At 31.4% G+C, this 17,572-nt stretch overlaps 1 protein-coding gene and 2 long non-coding RNA genes across 3 annotated transcripts; all 3 read left to right on the top strand.

Moving 5' to 3' along the window:
* The first annotated feature begins 671 nt into the window (after positions 1–671).
* Positions 672–3,045, top strand: LOC139845586 (uncharacterized). Its single transcript, XR_011758388.1, has 3 exons — positions 672–1,133; positions 1,527–2,781; positions 2,857–3,045. It is a non-coding gene; the product is annotated as an uncharacterized lncRNA (long non-coding RNA).
* A 4,560-nt stretch (positions 3,046–7,605) lies between these two features.
* LOC139845587 (glyoxylase I 4-like) lies at positions 7,606–9,004 on the top strand. The gene is made up of 3 exons (XM_071835848.1): positions 7,606–7,833; positions 7,951–8,056; positions 8,629–9,004. The coding sequence occupies exons 1-3, from the start codon at positions 7,679–7,681 to the stop codon at positions 8,848–8,850; spliced, it is 483 nt and encodes a 160-aa protein (XP_071691949.1). The 5' UTR covers positions 7,606–7,678; the 3' UTR covers positions 8,851–9,004.
* A 6,598-nt stretch (positions 9,005–15,602) lies between these two features.
* Positions 15,603–17,253, top strand: LOC139845588 (uncharacterized). The gene is made up of 2 exons (XR_011758389.1): positions 15,603–15,970; positions 16,473–17,253. It is a non-coding gene; the product is annotated as an uncharacterized lncRNA (long non-coding RNA).
* Positions 17,254–17,572: the final 319 nt, after the last annotated feature.

Genomic DNA, 17,572 nt, shown 5'->3' on the forward strand with positions numbered 1-17,572 from the left:
TAACACTTCTACATTTATAGTTTTTAAAATTTGATTCGTATTCAAAGTTTTTGAAAAATGATGCTAGAACAGAGGTGTCGAGGGAAAAAGAAAGATTTTTTTTCTTTCTGTTTTAATCCCTTTTCTTTAACAATTATAGCTACTTATATATAGAGTCAGTTGTTGATTAGTGCTGTATCAATTTGGATTGATCGATGAATTTATATAATAAAAGGGGTGTCGACAAGGATTCAATCAGCAGATAAAAAAATCAAAAGAAGATAACATAAAATAAATAAAAGCAGATATCATCCAATTTAAAAATAAAAAGCAGATTAATACCTAATTTGTTTGTCGATTCATTCGTGTAATTTAATCAAAAAATATAAAGCTTGATCAGATAAAAAATAAAATAAAAGGGCAAATCATAATACAGATCACGATTGATTTTAAAAATCAAAAGCAGATACAGTTTTAGGTTATATTAGGCATCTGTTTAAATCATTCATTTTAATTAATATTTATAATTAATAATAATTATTTTATAATAATAATACTAATAATGAGAATTATTATTTTAGTCTACATACTAAATCACGTAATTTTAAAGTCATTTTCCCTTCAATCCTATTGGCCACAACCCTTACCTACACTTTCAAACTGTTCCACATACTGTTACACTGTTTCACTTCATTCTTATTGGCTCTGGTTACTGCTGAAACCGTTTCACCATCTTCACCCAACCCGTTAATATCCTAAAACCTGCATATCAAAACCTAGAATCTCTCTACTCAAGAACAAACCACCCCCAAACATTTTGAACGGGCGATCGTCTCCTACTCCGGTCGTACGAGGCCTCGCTAACACCGCCACTAAATCCGTCACGAGTTTCCGGACATGGTGGTACAAATTTTGAACGATGTTGTTAGGGGTTGCCTTCGCTTATTTTGCAACTGTATTCATCAGTTTCTTGCTCTCACTTTATTTTTGATTTTCTTTCAAAGATTGTGTTTCTGTGTGAGCGATTATCATATAAGCCTAGGGTTTTTGATTTCATCCTATGGATTTGGAAATCGGAGGAGAAATTTGCGCTTCACCTTAAATCGTTGTCATCACCATCGTAGCCGTTATCCCCGCCGTCAGTGTTTTGAACGGTATTAATTTCGTAAGAATTTCTTTGATTGCATCTTTGTTTATTGGTCATCACTGAAAAGAAATTACAAACATATACAAAATTATATGTGAATAATGTTGATTAGGGTTCAAACATGCATCTACACGATCAATAAATCAGTAAATTGATATAAGTGTTCACTGTTATAAGTGATGTAATGATGTTTTTAGTTATCTGTTACAAGTGTTGGTATGTTTCTTCAAAGATAGCTGTGTTGGTATGTTTCATGTAACGGATTATGTTGTGCATACTGATTATAAGGTAAATTAATGTAGTTTGATGATGTTTTATGATTATGTATTTGTTTCCCTAAAGATTGTCTTATCAATTAAAAAGTTCAAAAGTTTGTTGAATACATAGTTTGTTATGACAGGAAGCAAAGCCTGATGCTACTGAATTTGTAGGCAATGAAAATGTTACAACAAATTATGTGCATGTTTCTACTTCTGCTATTTCGGGTACTGCATCTTTTGAGCAGCTTGCGAAAAGACTTAAATCGCAACACAAAAAACGTGTTGGACAAGGTGGTATGGATATGTTGTCACAAACATCTCAGTCATCTATGTCCACCAATGCTGGTCTTTCCACTAAGAAGCTAGGAAAATACGTGCATTACGATGTCAAAATTTGTTGACACATGTCTCTTTTATGCCTGTTGCGGCTTAATCCTGTGTCTTAACTAACTCTGAAGGCTATCGATTAGTGCATGAACAAAAGTCAGTCCTTACAGGTATGATCGCATTAATACATCATATTGCACATACATAGATTATAAATTCTTTTTAGCATACTTCGGAAGGGGGAAGGTATTCAATCAAGCCAATTTTGTGTTCCTCTTCACCTCCCTTACCGTGTTCAAGCCTATAGTTATAAATAAATTGGAAGTTTTTGACCTATTTAACATGTTAGACACATTCTATTATTTGCAAATAAGTGAGCTGACTAAATCTTCTAAAAATTTTGTTCAAAAACAGATACTCACTCTTAGGTGGGTCAGAATTGTCATCTCACTTAAAACTTTCTTGATTGTTAATACAACACAATTTATGTTGGGACTTCATGATGTTATTGAAAGGAAAATATATACCAGAACTAATAGTTGCTATTCTAGACACAGTATCAAAATGGGTGACCCAAATTGTATTGGAACAAATGGTATTTATAACATATATTTGTGACGAACACTATCACACATTATGCATTTATGTTCAGTGCCTTTATTTTCACCTATAAGATGTATACCAACATAGTTTAAATACAGCAAACATTCATGATTGTAAAGTTCAACTCATACTATTAACATATTCTAATGAAGAGTGTATGTACCTTCCGTTCTTTTGTCGCTGATGCGTTGGTTTCCTGTCTTCCATTTGTTTTCATAGGTTCGCTCATGCAGCTGGCACGTGTACCCTACCAGACATTTTGTTATTTTATTTAATTTTTTTACCAAAAATATTCATCTTACTTCATTATGTAATATTTTTTATCACTCACAATTCTTGCTCTTTACAAATGATAAAATAGAGTAACATAACAGTATGTTTGTTTTGCATGTTAACGTTGATGTTCGTCATTTATTATTTCCTTTGTACTTGCAGGAGCCAAAAGAATGTTTTTCAATGACTCAGGTAAGCTCAACATACTTGTATAGAAAATTCATGCAACTATAAATTAATAAACCTAACAAACATTCACTTTTGCAGAGCAATGTGAGCACCAGTCCAAGAAGAAAAATTTAGAAAAAACGCAACCACCAACAATACTTTTGATTTGAGCAACTGAGCAAGTATATACTGCAGTATGCAGTCTTATGAACATAGTATGTAACATGTAGCATGATAGAACATATTAGCCTATCCTACTGTATATAAAAACCAAATATCTAGCTTCAACCCACAACTATATTAACATAAAACTGTTTACATAAAACCGCAGCATCGCGCGGACTACAAATCTAGTTAATAATAATAGTAAATACAAATAACAATAATATTAATAATACAAATAATAATGATATTAATAATGTTATGATAATAATATTGATAGTAATTTTAGTAATTATATTAATGATAATTACTGATAATAATAATAATAATAATAATTGTAAATGACACACACACACACACACACACACACACACACACAGCGCGCGCGCGCGCACGCGCGCACACACACACACACACACACACACACACACACAGAGAGAGAGGTAGGTTATTCGTGAATCGCCGGGAACAGTCGAAGTTTTAGTTTAAATTTAATCGAAAATTTTCCGGGTTATCACAGCTAGTTATCTTATTTGGAAGAACCGAAATCAAAAGGTTTTCTCAAATAAATCGTGGACGGCACCAATGGCACTAAACGAGATACAAATTAAAAGTTACGAGTGGGTTGCCAAAAGATGTAAGATAAAGTCATTGGATTGGCATTCATGGCTCCACAACCCTCAAGGCTTCCTTTCTTAAAATCCGGATGCCATCTTAGCACCATGGTTTAGTTGAGGTCTTTGTGTATGGCTATCGTGTTATTCATTCGTGTACCTGTATATAGTTGTATGTGTAAAACTATTTAAAAGTATCAATAAAATTGTTGCCTTTAAAAATATATATATATATATATATATATATATATATATATATATATATATATATATATATATATATATATATATATATATATATATATATATATAGTGGTAGGATCAAGAGGGAAGTAACCATTCGGGGGGAAGCGGGGGGAAGCAAAAACTTTTTTTTTTCGTTTTTTGAAAAAACTTTGTTCACGAACATTATAGATGAGATGAAAATATGAACATTTAGTAGAGACACTTTGTGATAAATGTTTTTATTTTGGCGGAAAAAAGCTCGAAGAAGTAATATATAACAATTATCGTGTTTTTCGAGCGTATTTTGAGGTTTTAGCTATTGGGGTTTAGATATTAGGGTTTATAGGGTTTAGATATTAGGGTTTAGAAATTTAGGGTTTAGGGTTTAGATTTAGGATTTAGATTGAGTTTTTAACACGAACGGCTTAGAGTTTAGGGTTTAGGGTTTGGGGTTTGGTGTTTTGGGTTTATGAAATAAACCCAAAACACCAAACCCTAAACCCTAAACCTAAACTCTAAATCGGGCTAAATTTTAGTTCACAAAACATGGAAAAAAAAAACGTTCATATTCTTCACGAACAATATTATCTTGAATGTTATTTTTGTCGATCGTTTTATCGCCTAAATAATTACATTCATCACGAAGTGTCTCTTCTAAATGTTCATATTTTCGTGTGATCTTGATGCCGAAAAAAAAAATTTCAAAAAAAAACGAAAAAAAAAAAAGTTTGCTTCCCCCCGCTTCCCCCCGATTGGTTACTTACCCATTGATCCTGCCCCTACATATATATATATATATATAAATTTTAACCGTAAAAATACCAATCAATCAATCAATTCCCAAATTTAAAAGGAGATTCTTTCTATACTTCTATCATAGAAAAGCATCCTTTAGAAGATTTTACAAATTCTTAGCGAAGTTTTTAAATAAGTTTAAAATTTGAGTTTTTAAAGTTGATAAAGGGGATAAATGGTCTTGGCGGTTTTGTTGCATCATAACAACATTACATTACATTGTAGTGTTAGAATGAATGTAGTGTTAGAATGTTGCCATTTTAAACTGGGTTTATGCCACGCAAAGAAATCGAAAATTTGTTTTCCATTGGAATTTGACTTCGATTAATTTATGAGAAAGCAAGAATCGTAAAGATTGCTTGGGTTGATTGAGGGCCACGAGTCGACAAATGGTTTCTTAAGATCCATGAAACTTGTGTTTTTTGGTTTTATATTCTCTTTAGGCTAAGCCTATGGGCGACATGGGCCTAGGCCCAGGGCATCAAAATATTAGGGGCATTCCATATTTGTTTCTTTATATAGTAAAACCTCTGTAATTTAATACTCGATAAATTAATAACCTTGATAAAATTAATAATTTGTCCGGTTTCAGTTTGGGACCGGTACAAATTTGGACCCCAATCGATAAAATAATAAGATAATAATTTTTTTTGAAATCCCAATTTAATATTTTGATCCCAGCGAAACTATAAATTAATAATTACTATTTTTATTAAATCTCAATATACATTGAACTTGACAAGTTTATTAATGTGTGAATGTACATACATGAGAATTTTGAAGGTCCTTGTTTATGTTTTATTCAAATAGGTAAGGTGAACGGACATAATAATTTCTAATGCCGATGCAATAATTTGAGACTTGCTCACAAATTTATGCCAATTTTTTAAATTGATAAATTATTAATTTTTGATATAATAATATCTCGCTAAATTAATAAAATATCGTGGTCCCAATATTATTAATTTATAGAGGTTTTACTGTATGTATATATTTAAGTGTGGGCTTTATTTTTAGTCGTATTGGGCTTCAAATTTATCATCTAACAAAATCAGCTGGGCCAGAAATATGCCAACAAATACTTCGTAAAATTTGAATCTTCAATTTATTTAATACAGTACTAATATCTACATTTAATATTTAACTAGTCCGGATCCAGCCCGCGCAATGCGGCGGGGGCTTTTGGCCTGTATATTTATATTTAACGTAGCTTTATGTATTTACAGAGGGGAAAACGATCCATTTGGTAAGCGTCGTCGTATGTGTCGTCGTCTTTAGTGTTTTCTAAAAATTGTTCGGTTCGAACGTAGTTAGTTTCGTTTTGTTGATAAAATTATTTCGAGTGTAACGGTGATGTCGAAAAAATTTAACTCGCGACGAGCAGGAAGATACAGGTTGTCGTTGTGTTTAGCGTTTTTAAAAAAGTGTCCGTTTCGAACGTGCTTATTTTCATTTTGTTCATAAATTATTTCAAGTCTGACGCTGCTGTCGAAAAAATTTAACTCGCGGCGAGTGGGAAGATACGGGCTCGCGTTGTGTTTAGCGTTTTTTAAAAAGTGTCCCTTTTGAATGTAGTTAGTTTCGTTTTGTTCATAAAAATATTTTGATTTTAACGGTATGGTAGGTGAAATTTAACTCGGGGCGAGGAGGAAGATACGGGCTGTCGAAGTGTTTGAGTGAAGTTTTTATTTTAATTGAGAGAATTTATGTATGACCTCCTGGAGTGCAGGGTAGTTTTTGTAAGCTGATTATAGTGAAAGGGGGTATTTTGCAGTTTTTGAGTTCAAGTTGTGGTGAATGTCGTTTGGAAATTGTGAATGGCCCTAAATGGCAAAAAAAAGTCACGTTGTTTAGTAATACAAGGATGAATTACCAAGTCCGAGCAACAACAACAACAATACCCAATCCAACGAAAGTGGGGTATGGGGAAGGTGAGTGTAGACAAGTCCGAGCGTCTGTTCATATTCGATAAAAATTGGAAACGGCAATTGAAATTGAGTCATTAACCTAATATTATCAATGCTTCCGAACCACAATCAAAATATTAAAATTTTCTACAACTCTACAAGCAGCAGCAAGATTGTGTTAAGATCAAAATATAAAAATTCTCTAATATTCTCTACTAGCGAAAAGCTACGTAACTGTTGAAGAAGCAAGAATCGTATTTCTAATTTTCAATCTTTATTCGTGAATCGGGTTCTATATTTCACTAATTTTATTGTATTCCTACATTGATGATTGATAATGTAATATTATTTACTTTAGAAATAATTATGTTAATTGTACCAGTTACGGTAGCATCCGAAAAAAACGTCTTGTTCATTCATAAGGGTATTTTTTTGTGTGACTCGCCCAGGGCAATTTAAAACATTGGACCGGCCCTGCTCTTGAGGAAGAAGAAACATAGATATATTATATGATTGATTATTTGTCGATTTAATAGCATAGCTAAGAAATTATACAAAAACTACTCGTATTACATATAGAAGTAAAATTCACGAATATAAGTAGTGATTTCTACAACGCGAAAAGGAATGAACACATAAATATATTTTCTATTCAGACTACTCTAAAGGGATTATTTTTACTCGCATATACGCGGTCTAATTAGATTATTCAGTAACCGTTTTTAATCATTTTCTAATCACCTAAAAATATGTTGATAGTAAGGTTTGAAATGAAATCAACTGAGGATATTAGAACCCAACTCTAAGTTATCTTCCTACACAAAATGTAACGTATACACTAAAAATGCACTATCCTAATAGATGGAGTAAACAATTTATTAACTTGGTTGGCATTTTCTCAGATTTAAGGTACGTATGAGAAGGTTAATATCCATCAACTTGCATTCATTAAGTTTGTTAACTATATGATGATTGATGCATGTTGGTACTAACACAAAATTAACAATCCCAATCCCAATCCATTCATCAATGTGAATCCTAAGTAATAAAAGATACCACAAAAGCTTACAGAATCTTTGGCCTTTATATATTTTCAGCTCCTGGCTCCTTAACACCCTTCAATATCATCAACTAAATCCCAACTTGATCGATCTTTATCTATTATTCATTTAATCACAAATTTTATTTAATCACAAAACAAACCATATTAAGAATAAAATGAAGGATATTGCTGCAAATCCTCTGCATCTCAAGTCTCTTAATCACGTCTCACTCGAATGCCGATCAGTAGAAGAATCAACAGATTTCTACATTAAAATTCTTGGTTTTGTTCCAGTTAGGAGACCTGGATATCTTAAGTTTGATGGTTCTTGGTAATTCAACAACTTTAATCCAACAAAATTATAGTTTGAATATCAAAACTCTCTGTTTAATCCCCTGTTTTTCAATATGTAATGCTCCAAATATTTTCATTGTTTGATTGTTAATAGGCTTTTTAGCTATGGAATTGGAATACATCTGATTCAATCAGATGATCCACAAAAACTGCCAAAGAAAAATGAAATCAATCCTAAAGATAACCATATTTCCTTCCAGGTGAACAAAAACTTGCCTCTAACTTTATAACTCCATATTTTTAAACTTTTTTGCTAGTTTGTCATAGTCATGTTGTAATGAAAAATATGTGAACTTCATATGTACCATTTTATATTCTAGGCTTTTAACATTTCATATTAATAAAAAATATAAAAAGAACGGAGAAAATTTTTCCTACGTATTTTATTTTGATGTATACAGTCTAACTAGGTTTTTCTAAGCGTTTCCGACCCTTTTTCTCGCCACCCAATATATATTTTACATGTAGTGTAATTAACCATTCATTTCTAAAAGCTCTCTTCACTGAATTAAACATTATTTTCATATGTGTTTTTAACTAAACATTTGTCATGATCTTTATTTGAATTGGTGACTTTAAAAGCTATCTAAAAATGATTCTTTTACACAGATAAGGTAGAACTTGAAAAAACATCTATGTGAAAAAAAAATCCATGAAAATATATATAAGAATTAGTGAGGCGGACTTGTGTACTTATGGCCTTTAGGATGTTATAATATCGATATTGAATCTGGAACCTTAAGTTGAAGTGTAAAGGTATGTGTGTATACAGTGCGATAACATGGGCGTTGTTGAAAAGAAGTTGAAAGAAATGGGAATTGAGTACAAGAGACAAAGGGTGGAAGAAGGCGGAATATACGTTGATCAGCTATTTTTTCATGATCCAGATGGTTTCATGATTGAGATATGCAACTGCGATATTCTTCCGGTGATACCTATCGCTGCAGAGATGATGAGCAATCATGCTCGCGGCGGCTTCATCTTCCAGCAGTAGAAGTAACTATGGTCAACACAAAAGTTTGTTCAGATGTGAAATACTAGCTAGCAGTCTATCTAAACTTGGTGCATGTGGGTTTGAAGTTCATATTATTGTTACTAAAATTAAAATGTATAATAACACCAATTTGACGAAGCTTAGTTTAATAGCAATAATAAGAACTATTATAAGTTTATAACACTATTATATACTGTTACAATTGCATGGAACTAGTAGAGAGGTATCGCGTTTGCTGCGAAAAATAATTTTTCACGATACATTAGACACTTACTATACCTAAATTGACAATTGGTCCCGATTATATATACTTCTAAAAGGTTTTAAAATAAAAATGTTAACCCATTTTTTAAAGGGAAAGAAGAAAATGAAAAGAGTTAAAAATTTGTTTGAAAAGAAAAAGAAAATGAAAAGAATTAGAAAAAAAAAAAGTTTGACTTAACTAATTAAACCTTATATATTGTAGTACTAAAATTGTATTTTATATCCTTTTTGGAACATCCAAATTTCATTAAAAAAAAAATGAACCCTCTGACAAATTGTTAGAGAGCACATATCCAACAGTTACACTGGCTTAACAAGCCACTCGTTCCAATTCACAATATTTTTTGCTCTACTAGAAAACCATAAAAAAGAAACATTACGAATAGAATCAAATAAAAAAGGCTTCTTCAACTCCTCTCCATCAAACATTTTGCTATTTCTGAATCTCCAAATGTGCCAAAGTAGAGCAACGATGTTCACGTACACTTTCTGTTTCGTCTTCTCAGCCACATGCCAACTATCGTACCATGACATGACATCAGACCAATCTGTAAAATTTGGAATGGGGATACCTAGCCAGACTCTAACTCGACGCCATAACTCTGCGACTACACAGCACCCAAAGAAGACATGATGCACAGATTCGGAACCATGATCGCAAGCAATACAACCCAACTCCTCTATAACAACACCTCTTCGGTCTAAATTTACACGAGTAGGTAATCTATCCCATGCTAATCTTCATAAGAAAATGTTAATCTTCCTCGGTATTACTTTCAACCATCTCGTGTTCAAATCTATGGATGGTAACAAGCGATCATCCATAAAATATCGCGTATTGTTAACAGTGGAACCTTCATCTAGAAACCAAATCCATGAATCGTTATCGTTAATGATCTCCACAGAACCCAATTCATTGATCAAATTATTTAACAATGCCTCATTTCTTATCCCAATGTCACGTCGCCAAGACCAATTCCAACCAACTTCATTACGTGTATCGGTTAGTAAACAATCACCATTCGTATCCAAGTGAAATAATCTCCCATATATATTTTTTAGAAGCTCGTCACCCCTCCAATTATCGAGCCAAAAATGAATTGATTGTCCGTTACCAACTTTGGAGCATAACACATTATTAGGAATAAGACTTTACTTCGTTCCAAAATTATTGTCCTACTTTGACTTTTTAAATCTATATTATACAACTTTGACTTTACATAACTTCGTTTGTGTTATATAATATTTGATGAAAGTTATACCAATGAATTCACATTTTAAAACCGAATCCATACATATAGTTTTCATTAAATATTATATAACACAAACAAAGATATTTAAAGTCAAAATTTAAAAAGAAAAATTTTGAAAAGTCAAACATGACAATTATTTTGGAACGGAGAAAGTATGTTAATAGACAACTCATGTTTACTATTTGTTAGTTGTTAGTATATCTTATTTACTATTTGTTAGTTGTTAGTATATCTTATAAAAAAAATCCAAATAAGGTAAATGATTGAATTTTAACTTGTCCGGTGGTTACACAATTATATGTCATTGTATCATAATACTAACACACACACACACACACACACACACACACATATATATATATATATATATATATATATATATATATATATATATATATATATATATATGAAGTAAGTGAACTTTTAGGTTTTGATTTAAAAATTAAAATATTATAGTGTTATTTAATATGTTCTTTTAGAGTTCATTTGACAATAGAATTAAGGAATATTCTTAAGAAAAATGTTTATGCATAATAATATAATTATATAAAATAGTTAAAAAGTTGATTGTTAATAATTTAGTGGGGTGGTTATTGACAAGGTACAAACGTAGAATTAGAATATATGTCTTAAACCTTTAGAAAATTTATATATTATTTTAATATACTCCAATTTCTTATTTCTTTTAGCAGTATATATTAATAAATTATTTATTAATATATTGTAATTATTAAGTACATAACAAAGAAATTCCCTAGATAATGATAATACAATTCAAACACATGACTAATTATATAAAAGTATATCTATCTTCTATCTTATCTATAATAAGAAAACATAAAATGATGTCAACAAAATTGAAAAAACCTTACCTGGCAAAAGAACAACCGTTAGATGTTTTTCAAATATTAAATCTGAACCGTTTAAATTCCAGAAAGCGTCATAAATTAGGGATGACAATGGCCACCCGATTCGGTGGATATCCACCGGATCCACTCGCTTCGTGATGGATATGGACGAACTCAAATGGATATGAATACGGATATGGATGAACCTAAATGGATATGGATATGGACATGGATAAAAAGTTTGATCCATGGATATATTCATTATCACCCGAAATACATAAATATAAATATATGCTTACATATTTACTATTACAAGTTCATTTACCGTTAGATTTATATTTTGTTTTCAACCTTACAATGAAATAACTATAATATATTACAATAAAACACGCATATCTAACAATATAAACTTACAAATTTCATATATAATTTTTCATAATCCATGTTTTACAGAAAAGTCTAACAAATTTTGTTATATCTTGGACAAATATTACATATTCTTATGAATAGATTTTAATTATGCCATATTATATTTATATTTCTATACTACTTATTTTAATCGCATATTAGAAAATTTTATAACTTTTTTTAATATATATTGGATATTCATTAACCCGCTTAATTCACTGGATATGAATATAAATGGACGACCTGAAACTAAACGAATATGAATATGGATAAACAAAAACTAAATGAGTAGGAATATGAATACGGCGTCACCCGATCCATTACCGCCCTGGGCATAATTATGCCAAACCGACTTTTAAGAGTAAACCTTCGATTTCTGCCCCTTCCACATACGTTTTTTTTTTTTTTCCCCTTTTCAATCACCATTAGAAAATTAATATGTAAAAATTGAATTGATTATCAGTTACTCCGTATAATTATAGGATGAATTAGGGGAAATATGGGTACCATATCACACCGTAACACACCCAATTTGAGTCGTCCATCTTCGATTAAAATCAAAGCATTCAATCTAAGACATCGAAGATTATCAACTACCGGTAATGTTTACCATTTTTTGATTTTGCCTATAATGCATCTCTTGTACAAAATTTAATATTCTTATTTTTTTTTTCTGCCTTCGAATATCGAATATATGTTTGATAATCGATACATCTACGAATATGAGATATAATACATTTATTGTTCAATCAAGGATGTTCTAGCACAATTGTTTTCAAGGTTCTTACATACGTTGGAGTATCATCTAATTTCATATCAGGTCTGGAAACGTAATTGATGTATAATTGAATGTTTTTGTTCCTGTTATATTATTATAGATTTATTTATTTTATCCAATTATCCAATTTTTTTTTTTACATAAATATGATATTTTCCAATTTATTATTAACCTTTTTTTAAGGTAGTTACATAATACTAAATCAACGATTATTATTATTATTTATCAACATAACTAATAAACGATGTATAATTGAATGTTCTTTGTTCCTGTTATACTATTATAGATTTATTTATTTTATCCAATTATCCAATTTTTTTTTTACATAAATATGATATTTTCCAATTTATTATTAACCTTTTTTTAAGGTAGTTACATAAAACTAAATCAACGATTATTATTATTATTATTATTATTATTTATCAACATAATAACTAATAAACAAAACTCCGTAGCACTATTCATCAATAGTGCCAGAGATATTTTGGTCATTTCACTTTTTTTTTTTGGTTTTTTTTTTTTTTGGCTTAAACCTTCTGTACACCGCTTTTACTACTGTACTTATATACCACTCCAATCTCCTTCTAGCGCCTTCCATTTTCTTCTGGTCCATTCCCCTAATTTCTTTATCTCTATCAAAAAAAGATCACCAGAAATTAAACATTTGCTGCCTTCAGCAGCGAACAGGAAGCCGCGCACCACCGCCGCTGCCAAATCCGCCAGCCTCACTCTCGATTTACTACCACGCTGTTATCGTCACTCTCACTCTCGCTCAATTTTATTATTTTACTTAATTTCACATAATATAATTCATTGTGCTTCATGCTTCTTCAGAACTCCATGATGGTTGAAAGCCTAGAATCACATCATCAATCATCATCGTAGCTCTTTCGCCGTGGTTTTTGCTCCGCCTGTCTTCTGAACCGAAGATCGATTCGTTAGATGTTGAAACCCTAGAAGTATTTGGTGGTGAACGGAGTTATTTTGAGGTATGCTTTATTGTAGTCAATAATCTCATTTACTTAATTAGGTATATATGTTTTGTATTGGCTAGGTTAATAATTTTCACCTTATCTCATGTTTATCGTGTACTACTCAAGGTAGCTATGGAGAAGTCGGGCTTGGTGTGCGGAAGCAAACCATACATCATCTCTACCTATTCATATAAAACAAGTATATTCACTGTTGTACGCGTTTTTTTTTTTTTTTTTTTTTTTTTCGTCAACTATCAAAATAGTTTATAAGTATGAATGTAAGACAATATCTATTACAATATCTTTAGTTCTTATACGAACTAGCCTCCTTTATTTGTAAATGGCCAGCCAGGATAGTTATCAACATGAAAGAAACATGGGTTGTCAACGGAAAGATTTAGGAATTTGACAAGAAATGTCAACGAATTGATGGTGTAAGTTTTAACCAGGTTAATGTTATGTGCAATATTTTTGTTATTATTGTCATTCTTCATAATCAAATTACTTTGTTGTTTTTAACACATATACCTTATTGTTTCAGGACAACCCTTGAGAGACTCTCAGTAGTCCCTCAAAGTTGCAGGAGAAATATGTCCTTACCAGACCTGACTGGAATTCTAGATCAGTCGTACGAGCTCGGTCGTTTAGAGCACAACAATTGTAAGTTGCAACTTAACTTTCTTATATCCCCATATTTGATTTGTAATCGTGAACATTAAATAAATCAGCAATAACTCATTGGTTTTCAAGTTATAGTCTTTTTAGGCTTCTTGAAAGAGCGTTGCAGTGGATCATTCGACAGAAAATAGCTTTATGACAAACTTCACTTTTGACAAAAGGTACTTATCTTAATTCAATTATATGAGAACCAATCTTGAAACCATGATTAATATAGAAGTTAGAACCTAAACAAACTACTATTAGTATCTGCAAGTCACTATTCAATGAATGATTCATAGACGTGCTTTCTTCATTATTATTATTATTTATTATAGGTTGTCCTAAATAATGGTGTTTATGTGACGAACGGATGATCTTTACGTGATTGACATGAGTAAAGATAAATACAAATAGCATAGGTAAGTTTTTCTTTTTTTAAAGTGCATTTCATCACAAGGGTTTGGATAATCAAATAATAAAATAAAGTTGTAATTAGTATGGTCATAAAACGTTGTTGTCATTACTTAAGTAGTTGTACTTTGTACTTCAATATTTTTGGTTTCGTTTTAATTATTTGCATATTCATGGTTTCTAAGTTATGTGTATTTTTTTGGTAAAGGTTGAGGTGGTACATAACATAATGATGATGGTGCTGAACGATGAAGATACAGTGAAAAATGTAGGATTAGTACATGATTATGAACATAAACGTTCGTAACGTATAACTAACAACCCGACGCGTAGCGAGGGCTACCAACTAATCATCATCGTCATCGTCATCGTCATCGTCATCGTCATCGTCATCATCATCATCATCATCATCATCATCATCATCATCATCATCATCATCATCATCATCATCATCATCATCATCATCATCATCATCATCATCATCAAAACACTCTCCGAAATTCGTGGTTTCAGTTGTTTTGAATTTTCATTTTGAGTTTGCGTTCACACTACAGACAGTCCCTCAAATTCGGCTCAATTTGCACAACGGCCCTTCTACTTTATATTTTTAAAGTGTAAATATATAGTTTTATTAAAAAAAAAAAATTCCACCCGAATTTTTAACGGGCCCTATCTTCTCGCTCGGTGCGAGTTAAATTTTTCCGAGATCACCGTTCAACTCGAAAAAATCTAACGAACACAACGGGATTAACTACGCGCGAAACGGAAATCGTTAAAAAAACACTAAATATTTCGGGCTATATTTCATACACATACATATACGTACAACAAACAACTCAGCTTATTAGATATATTAGGTATCAAACAACGTATATCCAAATTCGACTGCGCGTTGAATACAACCGCAGCAATGCGCGGTCGAATTTTTTTCTAGTTAATACTAATTAGTACTCCGTAATTATTTACTACTACTGTTATACAATATAGTATTGTATAACTTTGTTAAATTTATTTTATGCTAGAACGGTTGAAAACACTTTTTAGAAAATATACTTGCATTAGCATTAGCATTAGCATTAGCATTAGCATTAGCATTATTATTATTATTATTATTAGCATTATTAGCATTAGCATTAGCATTAGCATTAGCATTAGACAGTCACCCGTAATGACCTGCAAATTCCTAATTCTGTTTCAACCGATTTAACATATGAATCAAACACCCGTCCATCACCAACAGCAGTTAGTGTGCCCTGATAATCGTTTATAAATCTTATATAAATAAACGGGTGTTTGTGTTGTTCATATGAAAATCATTTAATTCATACTTACCTTTCGTTCCGTTTAATACTTACACTCATAATTCATAACTCATTTGCTTACCGGATGGCTGGTTCTGAAGAAGAAGTCTACACTCCACTCAATCTCTTGACTTGCAACGTGGCCGAAAGCTGTAAAATTAGGGTGACAGTTGTCAAACTTACTTCGGCAACCCAGATGAAATTAGATGATATGATGATATTGGTAAGTGCTGAGGTATCATGTTCTTTTTTATGATATCTTATATATTGAAATATTTAAATGTCCAATGTCTTACTATCATGTACTTGTGCACTTTAGTCATCCATGTAATTAATCAAACTGGGAGGTAGTAACCACCTTTCAGGTATACATCTATTCTACTTCTAATAATTCATTATTTCTTTTGATAATATTTCTAGCTACTTATAAATTCAATGGAGATGGTTATGATTTTGGTTAAATGAGTACTTGATTATGATTATGATTGCCTGTTGAACCAATTTGGGCTATCATGTGAAATAATATGCTTTGTTACTTTTTACTGTGTAATTTAAATCGTATGAAATTTTTTACAATAATGTATGTGGTATAATACTAAATATTGTTGCAATCCCAGGAATCCACGGGTTATATTACAACTAATTTGAGGCCGAATAATTGGATCTTATAAATCTACTTTAAACTTGATAATATAATGTTTATACCTCCTGTACTGTACTTGCAGGTGCTGGCTTAGTAACTGGTATAATTGGTATAATTGGAGGTGGTTATGTACATAAAGCATGTGGAGATGGCTTATACGTGGTAATTACTGCTGCTTTTATTTCTTTCATCCATAGTGTTTTGGATTTTCACTTATCCATAAAAGAGCAATTGTTGCATCTATCATGTTGTAGCGTGCTTAAATAAATTACCATCATGTGATTATTAATATGATTTAGTATAAACTCATCATTTGTGACTTTAGTTGTTAAGTTATATACTTGCTGCCACATTGGCCTTTGCAACCTATGGAAATCTTTGTTGAAGATGAAGCCAAATCAACTCTTCACGTACTTGTCCAGGTAGCTAACCATGTCAAGTTTGTATATATTTATAATATGTTTGACATAATTCAACTTATTTTTCGAGTGATATTATTTCTCAATAGAACATCAAGTTGTATGAGATGGAGAAGAATCTCAAGCTAAATGATCTTCACAAGATGCCTTGGACTTCAACCAAATTGTCATATTTGTCAAGAGTGTTCCAAATCTACAAATAAGTAAGATCATCAATGCAATTTCTCATCTATATGCAACAATAATGTATATATTAAGGTTGGCTGTTGTGATTACCTTTTAGAGACCTAAATCATAAGTCAGAGCATGATATTTATTCTTTCATTTATCAACCCGACTGCTCATGTTTGAGTTTCAACCTACCGCTTCAGATCAATTTTTGTATCACTATAACACACTCATTTGAGTCAGGTACATTGAAATATACGAAATATGTTTTGAGCTTATTGCGTGTTATTGTGTCAACCTTTAAAAGCCATAGATAATGGTTCTATATCTGATATTGATTCGACCCAAACCAAATTTTCATGCAAGAGTGAGTGACCCTCTAAGGTTGAGAGAAATGAGACTTCCACACTAAAATCTGTGTAAGGGATTACTTTGTTGAAGATACCAGTTTTCATTGTTTTTGTTACGTGTAATTTTTATATCATGGTCAGTTACTGACTACATAATATTACTTTATTTAGATTTCGAATCTGCTTTTATTATTATGTAGTGCTTTTAACAATCCATCTAATTTGGTAAAAAATCAATTTTCAGT

This window comes from Rutidosis leptorrhynchoides, chromosome 4 (genome assembly GCF_046630445.1).
Source record: "Rutidosis leptorrhynchoides isolate AG116_Rl617_1_P2 chromosome 4, CSIRO_AGI_Rlap_v1, whole genome shotgun sequence".
In the NCBI taxonomy this organism is placed as follows: Eukaryota; Viridiplantae; Streptophyta; class Magnoliopsida; order Asterales; family Asteraceae; genus Rutidosis; species Rutidosis leptorrhynchoides.

Excerpts from the sequence above, each read along its gene's own strand:
- LOC139845587 (XM_071835848.1), top strand. The coding sequence starts at position 7,679 with ATGAAGGATATTGCTGCAAATCCTCTGCATCTCAAGTCTCTTAATCAC. Across the intron at positions 7,834-7,950 it reads CTTAAGTTTGATGGTTCTTG|GCTTTTTAGCTATGGAATTG; the intron begins GTAATTCAACAA and ends GATTGTTAATAG. Across the intron at positions 8,057-8,628 it reads ATAACCATATTTCCTTCCAG|TGCGATAACATGGGCGTTGT; the intron begins GTGAACAAAAAC and ends GTGTGTATACAG.